Source organism: Chrysochloris asiatica, unplaced genomic scaffold (genome assembly GCF_000296735.1).
Source record: "Chrysochloris asiatica unplaced genomic scaffold, ChrAsi1.0 scaffold00195, whole genome shotgun sequence".
Classification (NCBI taxonomy): Eukaryota; Metazoa; Chordata; class Mammalia; order Afrosoricida; family Chrysochloridae; genus Chrysochloris; species Chrysochloris asiatica.
In genome coordinates, this window is record NW_006408713.1 from 5,003,457 (window position 1) to 5,016,719 (window position 13,263).

At 50.0% G+C, this 13,263-nt stretch overlaps 1 protein-coding gene across 1 annotated transcript in view; it reads right to left on the bottom strand.

The window, feature by feature from the left end:
* Positions 1 to 2,955: 2,955 nt before the first annotated feature.
* NDUFS6 (NADH dehydrogenase (ubiquinone) Fe-S protein 6, 13kDa (NADH-coenzyme Q reductase)) overlaps positions 2,956 to 13,263 on the bottom strand; it is a 12,408-nt gene continuing 2,100 nt past the window's right edge. Inside the window, exons 2-4 of the mRNA XM_006872375.1 lie at positions 11,335 to 11,388; positions 5,131 to 5,253; positions 2,956 to 3,021 (exon numbers count right to left, since the gene is read on the bottom strand). Of these exons, the coding sequence (XP_006872437.1) occupies positions 2,956 to 3,021; positions 5,131 to 5,253; positions 11,335 to 11,388 (243 nt within the window). The remainder of the gene's footprint in view (positions 3,022 to 5,130; positions 5,254 to 11,334; positions 11,389 to 13,263) is intronic.

Here is a 13,263-nt window from a genome sequence, read left to right on the forward strand (position 1 = left end):
GTGCCATGGGCTGCCCATAAAACCAACAGATCTATGTTGGAAGAAGTGCAGCCAGAGTGCTCCGTGGAGGCCAGGATGGCCAGACATCATTTCTCATACTTTGGACATATTGTCAGGAGGGACCAGTCACTGGAGAAGGATATGTTTGATAAAGTGGAGGGTACGAGAAAAAAAAGGAAGACCCCCCCCCCTCCAATGACATGGATTGGCATAGTGGCAGTAGCAATGGACTCAAATATAGCAACAATTGTGAGGTTGGCACAGGACCAGGCGGTGTTTCGTCCTGTTGTACATAGAGTATCTAAGAATCACTATCAACACAATGGCACGTAACAGCAACTCTATCCTATAGTGAGTAACATTACTTAAGAGGAAAACAAGCCATCTCAACTGGGAGGTGGCAATTGCCTGCCAATGAAGAAGAAAGCTCCGAGGGTACAGGAATTCAATTCCTTCTTCTCTGGGGCCATCCATTCCAGCTGATGTGGGCTCACATTTTAATAGCTTTTCATTTTCTTTCATCTGACTTCATAAATACTTATTTCCTTTTTATGTCTCAAGATTAAGTGGTGAATGGTAATGGAACCTTTTCCCCTTTCTTAGGCAAACTACTTGAGTTTCTCTGTCTATTCAGAAGATTTCTTCACCAAGAGAAACAGGAAAGGAGACTCCTATTTCCATGATTGGAGCAGTGGCTCTGCACGGTAGGCACTGGACTGTGACCCACAAGGTCGGTGGTTTGAGCCCACCAGCCACTCTTCTGGAGAAAGATGAGGTTTTCTGCTCCCACAAAGATTTTCAGCCTCAGAAATCCTCAAAAACAGAGTTGCCTTGACTTAGCCACACTGAACAAATCCCCACAATGCTCTGTGCCTAAGACAAGCTACCTCTCTATCCACAAAGTGCTTTGTTTTTGGATCAGCCTAGAGAAAGGTCTGAATGACTCCGCTCTTAATGGCTGAGGTGCTCCTGACCCCATCCAAGGTCTTTTCAGTCACCTCATATGCATGGAAGGCGCTCTGGTAGCGGCGTGGCTAGTAGTTGGGCTGCTAACCTTAAGGTCAGCAGTTTGAAACTACCAGCTGTTCCATGGGAGAAAGATGAAGCTTTCTGCTCCCATAAAGATTTACAGCCTCGGAAACCCGATTTGGGGTCACTATGATCCGAACCAACTCCACGGCACGATACCACCAGCAGCAGCAGCATATGCATGGGAAAGCTGGACAGTGAAAAAAAGGAGAGAGAATTGATGCTTTCAATCGCTGGTGCTGGCAAAGAACACTGAGCACCACAGACTGCCAGGAGAACCCACCAGGACCCCAGGTATTACAGAGTAGCAGTGCTGCGATCCTTACCGAAGCAGATCACCAGCCCTTTCTTCCCTGCTGCTGCTGGCTAGGCTCAAACTGCAAACCCCTTGTGCCACCTAGAGATCACGAGTTGGAATCAACTCGCTGGATTTGGTTTTGGGTTTGGGCCAGAAAGAACAGATCAGCCTTTGAACAAATGCAACCAAAATGTTCCTTAGCTGCTTCTCCAGCGTGTGGACTTTGAGGCAGACAGCTGAGTGGAACCATGACCAGTTTGCTGAAGAGAAATTTTGAGAAGAGAGACTGGAGAGACTGTGGTCGACATGGCTATTATCGGGTTAGTTAATGGTGTGGATTGGAAGGGCTCTTGTGACAGCCAATGGGAGCCGCAGGCCATGAGGACTCTGGAGACAGGAGTTCTGGTGCAGCTTTGTGGGATGACCGAGTGGACATAGGCCCCAGAGTGGATTTTCTTAAGCACATAGTCCACTCACATCACTGCCTGCCCTGAGAGGACTGTGCAGAGAAAGGGAGGACCCCTGGCTCCTGAAAGTCCACCTCTGGGTCCTGGATGTATGGGAAGAAGAGCTTTCAAATTGAGGTGTGAAGATGTCACCCTGGGCAGCAGAGATCCATTTGGAGATGAAATGACTTCTAACCAGCCCTGTGACAGAATGTGAAGACCATCCCTGAATGACACCGGGGCTGTTCCGCTGCCCGGGGAGAGCAGGACGGAGGGAAGATCTTGTCTTCAAAGAAGAAGGAAGATACGTGAGAGCATGAAGAAATGGACAAAGGTGAGGGTTGTTGATGAGGGGCCAAGACTCCAGGTTCAGGTGAGAAAGCGTCAGCAGCCACAGGTGAGTAAAGACCATGATCAGGAGAGCTTCTCATCATGGTGAGTGCACTCCTCGGTCTCACCACTCTCTGTCTTCCCATAGGCTTGTCTTCTTCTGATTGGCCCCAAGAGAAGACGACGAAGTCCAAAGCACTGGAAACAGTTAACATTCAAGGATGTTACTGTGGTGGTCTTCACGGTTACTCTGCAGCATCTGACCTCTGGGGCTTGGGCCAGCAGCCTGTTACCAGACCCTGCAACCCTGTGTGAGCTGGAGGAGGCCTCCATACTGGCGCCTGACCCACAGATTCGGGAATGCCAGCCTCCACAACTGTGTGAACCATTTCCTCGATGGTTCGTGAGTTCTGTGAGACTTTGCAGCAAATTAGAGAGGCCAAGGTGGGAAAGAATCAGGGGAGGAGGAGGTATCACTGTTAGTGAAGATGGAGTCCCACAGCAGTTTGGAAAATTTGAACACTTAGGACATCTTTAACCGCTGCCTCACAGGAGCCAGACTTGCGCTGTTCCAGCTAACAGAAATTATTCATGCAGAGGTATCTATCTGTCAGCAACATTACCCTGGAGGTAGAACTATTTTCAATTCTAATTTCTAAGTAAATATTCATTTCCAAAAGTTCATTCTATGAAGAACAAAGAAGGCAACTTAGGAGTCTTGACTCTTTACAGTAATATCCTTTATTCAAATAAAATTCTAAAACACACACTCATGATCTTTTTCTATTTTAATTTTAATATCAAAGTCCTCACATAGACTGCCTCCTGAGACCCAAGGGCGCACTGCACACTCTAGTGATGATGATGCTTGAACTGGAGTCCACAATAACCACACGTCCCAGTTTTTGTCTCTTTGTCCTGCAAGAAATTCAAAGGAAAGATCTATTTCCAACTTCTACTTCAAACACTGAGTCATTAGACATTACACAGTAAATACAAAACTTGGAAAACTAGAGTTACTAAAAGAAGTATTGCTACAAAATCATAAATGACTTTATTAAGCAGAACTGCCAAATGTGAAGCTATTTTCAACATAGCCTCCCTCTTTGTCTACACACTTCAGAAGGCACTGTTCCATCTACTGGGGAGTCTGGGTGTCCTCCAGGGACTCACACTGTGCTCCGTGTTTCAATGTTCTCTGAGTTTGGGGAACCAGAAGAAGTCTGAAGGAGCAAGATCAGGGCGGAGGATGGATATGACAGGGTTTCCCAATGAAATTCCCACAGGACACCCTTTCTACCCTCAGCAATGAGCAGGTACAATGCCGTAATGGAACAAATTCCTCAGCACAATTTTGTTGGCCTTTTTCTCACCGAAGCAATTTTCAGTTTTCTTACAATTTCTTCAGAATAGGTCCTCATGATCGTCCCTTGTTCTTTGGGAAAGTCTATCCAGATTATTCCTCTGGAGCCCAAAACACAGTCCCCATCACCTTCTGAGTTGACCTCAGCCCTGAACTGAACTGGGGGTCCAGCGGATCCTCTGGAGCCCAAAACACAGTCCCCATCACCTTCTGAGCTGACCTCTCTGCCTTGAACTGAACTGGTCCAGCGGATCCTCTGGAACCCAAAACAGTCCCCATCACCTTCTGAGCTGACCTCGGCCTTGAACTGAACTAGGGATGCAGTGGATCCCCAAGGAAGCCACTGTTTTGATTGGAACTTTTTTTTTTTAAAGGCACCCTAACAAGCCTAGGAGTCCTGGTGTGGCACTGTGGATTAATGCGCCAGACTGTAAAGCCATTTGAACTGCAAGGTCAGCGGTTCAAGCCCACCAGCTGCTCCTTGGAAATCCTGTACAGGGATCACTATGGGTCAGAATCGACTCGACAGCACTTAACAACAACAAGCCTAAGACAGGCGTATGACTGGGAGAACTTGTCTACAGCCATCCACGGCTCACAGAGCTATATTGTGTTTGGAATGAACATGTGCATGTATGACCTAGTACCTGAGTAGCAAGACTCAAAGATGTCAGCAATCAGAAGCTTCGAATGTGAGGCTCCTAATGAACTAACTGCCCATCTACTCTGGCTCCCCACTGGCTCGCTGGGAGATGACAGGCTGAGGACTGGACACCTCCCAGCCTCGGGCTCTGAAATACATGTCCACCTCAAAGGACCACACTGCATGGTGATGAGAGTCCTGAGTGGCTGTGATGCCGCCCCAGACCCTCTCCTGCTAGGACACACAGGTGCCTGCCCAGGGCACTGACAGTACATGGGGGCGGCGCCCTTCTCGTGACCACCACCCAGGTGGAATGATGGCTGTAGTTAGGGAGACGAGAGTAAAGAGGACGTGCTTACTCAAGCACGAGTCCTGGAAGCGTAACGAGTTGGGTGGCTAACAGAAGAGTCTGCAGTTTGGACCCAGCAGCCACTCCATGGGAGAAAGATGAGGCTTTCTGCTCCCGTAAGGACTTACAGCCCTGGAAATCGGATACAGGGTCGCAGTGAGTCAGCACAGACTTGACAGCGGCACATGACCATCGCCAGCCAGCAGCCAAGCACAAGGATCACCAGCTACCTGAGGACTAACCGCTCTACCACGGGCTCCTTGGCTTCCTATTGGCCACATGCATAGTGCATTTCATCCCAGGCTTCCCTCTGCTCTCAGGTCTGGGGCTCTTTCCCTTTCTCGGGGGCTCTGTATACAAGGCGGCTTCTAGAAGTTTTGAGGGAAAATCCATGATCTTTTCATTCCATTTCTCCACAAACTTTTGATGCCCCTCGTGTTAACACTCCTCAGGGGCCCGAGGCTCACAGAATGCGGGGTGGCAGTGCCTCACACATGGCATCTCACTGGGGCTCCAGAGGAGGGTTCTAAGGCAAGTCCCGGTGGGTGGAAGGGCTACCTGAGCAGGAACTGATTAGGAAAGAAGGCGGGAGCCGGAGGTGGAGGTGGACGCTGGCCCCTAGCGGAGGAGCAGAACAGGCTGAAGAGAAGGGGACGGAGGAGGTCACAGTACCAGGTTGATGTACACTCGGGGGTGGCCCAGGGCGCCTCCCCCGCCGTCACAGGATATCACACGGCTCTCCACCTGACTCACGGGCTGCTCGGCAATCAGCTCAATGGCAAAGTTCTCATTCACCTGCATGAGAAGAAAGGGTTGTGTGGACAAGCTCCCAGAGACGCGTGTGCTCTCAGCACAGACCCAGTCTGTCCTTTCCGTCTCCACAGGATCCTTCTAGACCTTCAGGATACACACACAATTCCACTAAAAGTAAGTCCACCACCCACAACACACACACACACACAGTCCCTTTTTCACTTGGGTACAAGAGTCCTGCGGTGGCACCATACGACCAGAACTGGACTGCTAACCTCAAGGCTGGTGGTTCAAACCCACCTGTCGCTCCTCGGACAGCATATACAGGGTCGCTATGGGTTGGAATCGACTCAACAGCACTTCACAACAACAACACCACACACTGACACACCTGGCAAGAGTTACAGCAGTACAGAGAAGCCTGCCTTCATTCACTTTGCTCTGGACCTGGATGACTACTTACCTGAGCATGGCCCCCTCTGTGCTCCTCTCTCCTTCCCTCCTCTCTTTCCACCACAATCAAAAAGCCACACTCATGCCGTCCAATCAATTCTGACTCAGACACGCTTCCCCACTGAGCCACATGAGAGTAACTGACATAGATGATGGCTTTCTGCTTTTTTAAATACAAGGGGTTTCCAAAAGTTCAGGGCTAGATGGAATGACCAGATGATAGGATTCTTCCACAAACTACTTCAGTGTGTAGTCCATATAGATATTATCTCGCATACCCATACATTAATGCAGTTAGCAACTTCAGTAAATGCAATACGGACATAAAAAGATGTTTGGGGTTGAACTGTGTTATCCGTCCCCCTCAACACACACAAACAACCACGTACTGAGGCCTGGTCCTGTACCTGTGCATGTGATCCTGTTTGGAGAGCGGGTTTTTCTTTTGTTAAGTTAACAAGTTCCTATCTGAGTGGTGGTGGGGGTGGCCCGTGAAGTTGGTTCCGACTCATAGCGAGCCTGTATAGGGTTTCCAAGGATATAGATCTTTACGGGAGCAGGAAGTCTCATGTTTCTCCTGAAGAATGGCTGATAGTTTCGAACCAGTGACCTTGAGATGATCAGCCCGACTTCCAGAGCTCCTTTCCTCCCAGAGTAGGCCCTTCATACAGTCCAACACAGGACACGTGTTCATGCCAGTACTGCCCTTACTGAAGTTGGTGACTGCAGGATGAGCACTGGACTGCAAGGTTGGTTTCAGCCACAAGGTCAGCACTTCAAGCTCCCCAGTCACTCCTCAGAAAACCTCTACAGGGTTGCCATGAGTCAGAACCAACTCGACGGCACTTAACAACAATCAGAATGAGTGTGTGTGTGTGTGTGTGTGTGTGTATGTGCAAACCCTAATCACTTCTGTTTAGTGTATTGTGAGGACAAGAAAACAAAGTAGGCCCAGGCCACACGCAGAAGACACACACCAAGCACGGGGAAGGAATGTGAGGGAAGGCCAAGGGTCACCAGCTGGCACCGGAAACTAGGAGAGGCTGCCAACAGGACCCCACCCGTGAGGCCCTGACCGAGGGGTCAGCCTCCAGAGCAGAGAGAAGAATTTCTTGGACTCTAAATCCCACCGGTGGCATTTGTGGTACAGCAGCGCCGGGTACTAAGACTCGAGTGTCCCCCAATCTCCCACACCCTAACAGTTCTCCGTTTGTGTGTGTGTGTGCTTGTTCCCACAGCTGGGTCAGTGATGGTGCACCCCGTCCCCTCTCGGGTGTCGTGCCCCCTGTGATACTGATTCCCATCATGTGCTCAATGGTCGGCTGGCTCGTGTTTACTGAAGGCAAGAAAACACAGTTGGCCTAGCCAGTCTTCACAACTGGCAAGACGGCACCATTTTAGGAAAATCTTAGAAACAGTTCAAAGAACTGTGAACCTCAGTTAATGATTTTCTAAAGCCAGTGTACTCTGAAAGAGGACCACAAGCTAGAGGCACCTCACCTGCACGCTCATTCACAACCAGAGCTTCTTCTGACATAAAGACAGGTGAGATGCAACATCCAATGGAGACAGAGTCATAGATACCTCCCCTCAAACGGACGCAGACTTGTGTACAACACCCCCCGAGACAGAGTCAGAGTGAGACCCATGCACAACACCACCTCCACCCCCAGAGTGAGACTCGTGTACACCTCCCCCCTAACAGGGTGAGACTCGTGTACAACATCCCCCCCACCCCCAGAGTGAGACTCGCGTACACCTCCCCCCTAACAGAGTGAGACTGATGTACAACACCCCCCCTACACACAGAGTGAGACTCGTGTACATCTCCCCCCTAACAGAGTGAGACTGATGTACAACACCCCCCGAGACAGAGTGAGACTGATGTACAACACCCCCCCTACACACAGAGTGAGACTCGTGTACACCTCCCCCCTAACAGAGTGAGACTGATGTACAACACCCCCCCGAGACAGAGTGAGACTCGTGTACAACCCCCGCCCGCCAGGGGACTGACAGCACCCCTCCCTCTAGGCTGACAGCAGAGCATGAGGAAAGCTGCGATCCCTGTCCCTACAGCTGTAGTGCTGTGGACACAATGGGAAGCTATGAAGCCCAAGGCGCCCGGCAGTGTGAGCTTCTCCCAGGATGGCCTGCCATGCTCCTTCAAACATCGTGCATTTGTTGCCAGCTGCTGGCTGCCGCCTCCCTCCCGGCGAGCCTGGGATGACAGATGCTCTGTTCACCTCGGCTCAGACGAAGCAGCCCACCACACAAACGGAGCCTTCTGGTCTCAATCATCCGACGTCTACACCAGTGACATTGTGTCACGGAGGCCACACTAACAAACCCACAGGTTCTGCCACGGCAGCTGGAGAGATGTGCCCGCCTGGCGCCCTGACACCTGTGACTGGCACGGGAATGCCCTGCCGTCACTGGGGCCGTCCAGCATCCATGTCTGCTGCCTGGGACTCGCTCACCCCGTCACCACACACATCGCATGCATGACCGCGGGCAACCCTAGCCAGCGGCTTCTACCTGTGGGGGGCCGGGGGGCAGTCAGCAGAGAGCGTGGCCAGTCTCCAACTGGCCTGCCCGTGGCTGGACATGGAGCACATCGTATGTCACACACTCTCAACTGTGCAACCGCTGTAAAACCAGGCTTTTGTGCGTCAACACAAAAACTCCAGAACAACCCTTTCATCTGTCTCCTGAAAGACGACTGAGAGTATAAAACTACATGGGCTTCAGTTCTTTTCTAAGAGTCTATTCTCGCTGTCTTTAACTTGTTCTCTATTAACCACCCTGGGGAGCGGCCCTTCCGAAGGGATGTTTGCTTCCCTCACGTCCATGGGAGGTCAGTCCTCCAGGGATGAAATAGAGATCTGATTTCAGTGTCAGAGTCAGTGCACAAAAGGCAGGAGCAGTAGGCCAGCAGAAGAATCGGGGGTCTATAGGGAGTGACCTGAGCTACAGACACGGGTCACTACAAACAACCGATAATCCCAGTTCAATGCCAACAGTCACACTGAACTAAAACACTGATGTGTGAGTCCAGGTAATTTTATAACACAGTCAACTCTGAGCTTTTCATCGGAACATGCTCCAAGTCAGTAAGCGGAGCTGCCTGCTCTGAGTAGACTGAGTGTGCTGTGGGGGTGATGGAGCCCCGAGATGACTCATCTTGTGGGTGCAAGACACAAAGAAAGGCAGGGAAGCCACCCTGAGGGACGAACTCTGAGCACCTGCACACAGCTTACTGACTGAGCCACTGATCTCTGGATCCTAGGGGTCTAAGAATTCTGATTCTCAAATATCTTCCTCTGGGTCCTGCAGGGTAAATCCCTGTATCCCTGCAGCAGCAGGCCAGTCCCCATGCTGCCCAGCCGCGTGTGCTCGGGAGCTCAGGTGGGAGAGGTGGGCAGGCGCATCTCGGCTCTCACTGAGAGGCGCCCTGAAATGCTGCCTCCACAGGCTCAGGACAAGACTTCCACTCACTCCTCCTGGTAGAAGCTGACACAGACAGACAGGTAGATGGCTGGTGAACTGGGCAGTTACCATCTTGTTCCCCAAACACCAAGCAGATGACCAGGAAAAGCACCACGGGCTGCCACAATACAGGGAGAACTTGTGACCCCAGCAGAGGGTGTGTGCCCTGCATTGTCTCTAGGCCGAAGCCCACCCTAAAACACTCTGCTTCAGAAGGCAGGACCTCTCTGAACGAGGCAGAGGCTAGCCGCTGCGTCCCCGGACAGGGGCTGCTTTCATTCTTCCCTGTCCATATAGGATCAGAGCCCACAGTGCCTGAGGGGATGTGCATTACCAGGGCAGTACAAGAGGAAACAGAGGCACACTGAGCCTGAGAGCATCAAAGCCTGCGTGCACAAGGGCAGTGGGGGCCCAGACTGACCACACCCAGGCCCTCACACAGGTGTGTGGTTACACAAACGTGCCTCCATCCTTACACTCTGTGTGCACTGAGCCCACCTGTCAGGGGCACTACCATCTCCCTTACTCTCAATATGCACCTGAGACCATCTGAGGGACACCCCCATCACTGCACCACCACACCCACCAAGCGCCAGAACATCCCAACAAGGCCCAGGAGAGGCGACCCTGCAGACAGACTCCCATCCCAAAGCCTGGCTGCTCGGAAAGTCAGCCCTGAGCCTCCAGGGGCGGACAGGGCAATCTCACCGGGAACTGTCTCATTCCAAGTGCCAGTCGCTCAATGCTGTGAGACGCTAGGCTAAGGGGTTGGAGAAAGTCATGTCATGGAAAGACAGGAGCAAGTCTCACGAACGAGGAAGTAAGAAGGGATCCTGAGGGGGGCTTGCCACAGACCACACCTTCCCTAGATGATGCACATGCCCCTCATTTCATGCTCAGGGAGTCAGCAGAAATGACTGTCGTGATTTCCATTTTACAAGAGAGGAAAACTTATTTCCAGAAGAACAAACCACACCGGCCACTGTGCACTGGGCCACCGGGCCCACACAACTCCATGACAGCAGGGAGGCCAATCTACTGCACAGGAGGCCCACGGCACATGTCACTCGTCCATCGGGACTCGCTTCTGCACTGCACCAGCAAGGCCTCAGGAAGCCTCTCAGCCCACCACTCAAGGAGCAGCATTTACAGGCAAAATCAGAATATCTCTGTCACCTAGTCCGCAGAGCAGGGAGCAGAGATTTATGAGGCAAGCATGATTGTGACTCTGGAGTGCTCGTAGCTCAGGGACACAAGTAGCAGACCTAGACGCTGCAAGGACCCAGGTTTCCAAGATCAGGACAAGACTGGGGACGGGCTGTGACTGCAGAAGGCTATGGGGGACAAACAGAAATCAGGAAACCACGGAACACTGTGCGAACTAATACGGAATGAGGATCCCGGTGGCTGGGAGGCGTGAGGGGTGGGCAGCAGTTGTTGGGAGCAGACCTGTTTAGGCAGGAGTCCAGTCCCACCCTTTCTCTCTCCCGCCGTCACACGTGAGTTGGGTATTAGGACTCAAAGATGTACAATTGTTAGACCCACTCTGGAACGAATCTGTGTGGTGTCCAGCAATGTCAGTGGACATCCCGAACTTACTGGGTGAGGACTAGGAAAAGCATAGCCCGCAAGATGACTACAGGAGTCATTTTTTAACGACGTGATAAAGAACAAAGATGAAAGATCATTGCCACTTATGTATATATATATATATGAAACAGAAATACAATGACAAAATCTGATGCTACGTTTTTCAAGGAAAAACATAAGCAAACAACCTAGAAACGAACACATTTAACATTTTGAAGAATTCCAGCGTTTCTAAAGTTATCACAATTTTGGGAAATTTTATTTAAATATGGAATCTTATATGATTTTGATTCCTTGTTGGTTACATAAAACTTTATGCCAGTATACCTTTCTTTTACTAGATAAACTCCAAAGAGAAAAACCAAACTCTGCTATTAATGCGATTCCAACCCAGAAGGACCCTCTGCAGGATGGAGTGGAACGGCTCCTTACGTTTCCAGGACTAGAAATCTCGGAAGCAAAAGATTTGGGAGCAAATAGTATCATCTTTCTCTGTTAGAGAGGCTGATGACTTGAACCCCCAATCTTATGGTTGGTTGGCAGGTCAACACTTAATCCACTATGCCACCAGAGCGATGAGAAGGTACTCACCTCTTTTTGACGACCTACAAACCGAATTTGTCTATAATCTTTGTCATCATAAGCCTGAAAAAAACCCAAAAAAGACCATATGTCAATTTTACAGCCTATTTCAGAAAGCGATCACTTAATATTAATCGTATTAAAAACTCAGCCCACTGCCCTGGAGTGGGTTCTGATCAATGGCGCCCTGCACAGGGCTTCCGGGACCGTAAATCTTTATGGGAGCAGGAAGCCTCAGCTTTCTCCTGCATCAATCACACGTTGTTGTTGTTAAGTGCCATTGGTACAGTTTTGACTCATAGCGATCCTGTATACGGTTCCCAAGGAGCAGCTGGGAGGCTTGAACCGGCGACCTTGTGGCTCACTGTCCAGTGCTGATCCTCCAACACCACATCAGGAGGCCCCATGAATCACATCGACACAGGGAAATGTTTTTCGGAACGTTCAGGTAGAAGCTGATTAATCAAACACATGAGAAACAAAGTATCGTGTGCAGTCAGTACAGAGGACGCCACGGCCATCAGGATTATTGGTGTTGGGAAGTGCCATCAAGTAGGTTCCAGTCCACAGCAACCCTGCATAGGGTTCCCAAGGAGCAGCTGGTGAGCTGGAACCGCCACCTTGTGATTCAAACCGCCTTTGCAGTCCCAGTGCCACACCAGGACTGCATCGGGATTGGAAGGGAACGAATCTGAGATAGCACAGGGAAATAATCTCAGGAAGTTAAAGCAGGAGAGATACCCTGAACTTGTTTCACATTTAGCCAAACAGCTTTATGTTCCCACTAAATCTACTAGCGACACTTTAGCAACATAGGTACCTCACTCATCTTTTGGTTTATGATTATCATTAAACACTGTTTGGGGGTTTTAGACTGAAGTTACAAATTGATTGTTTAATACTGAACAAAGATTACAGAATTTTATTAACAAGCAGTTGCTAGTTATGTATTGTCCTCATAGAATACACCCTGTAATCTGTTGCCAGGTTGATTCCAATTCACAGTGAATCTGAGGGGCAGAGCAGAACTACCCCAGAGGGTTTCTAATGCTGCACTGCATCCGGAAAATCTGCTGCAAAAGATTTCTCTAAAGTGTAAAAAGCAAAGACGTTACCCTGAGAACTAAGGTGCGCCTTACCCAAATCACAGGACCTGTCCAGGCACTTCATATACATGCTAAAGCTGGACAATGAGTAAGGAATACCAGAGACCTGATGTATCTTAGTTAATGGTATTGGCAAAATAATACTGTATATACCAAGGAGCTCTGGTAGCATAGTGGTTACAAATCAGGCTGCTAATCTGACTGTCAGCAGTTCAAAACTACCAGCTATTCCACGGGAGAAATATGAGGCTTTCTGCTCCCATAAAGATTTATAGCCTCACAAACCCTGTACAGGGTCGCTATGAGTCGGAAACGACTCCACGGCACATAACAACAACAATACCATGGATGGAGTTCTGGTGTGGCACTGTGGGTGCACAGACTGCAACGCCATCTGAACTGCAAGGTCAGTGATTCAGGCTCACCAGCTTCTCCTTGGAAACTCTATACAGGGTTGCTATGGGTTGGAACCGACTTGACGGCACTTAACAACAACAACAAATACCATGGATTGTTGTTGTTGTTGTTAGGTGCCATGGAGTCAGTACCAACTCATAGCGACCCTCTGCACAACAAAACAAACACTGCCTGGTCTTGGGCCAACTTCACAATTGTTACTACACTTGAGCCCATTGATACTGCCATTTTGCCAATCCATCTCGCTGGGGGGTCTTCCTCTTTTGTCTGACCCTCCACCTTACCAAGCATGATATCCTTCTCTAGCGAATGTACCCTCCTGACAATATGTCTGAAGTATGAGAGATGAAGTTTGGCCATCTTGGCCTCCAAGGAGCACTCTGGCTGCACTTCTTCCAACACAGATCTGTTGGTT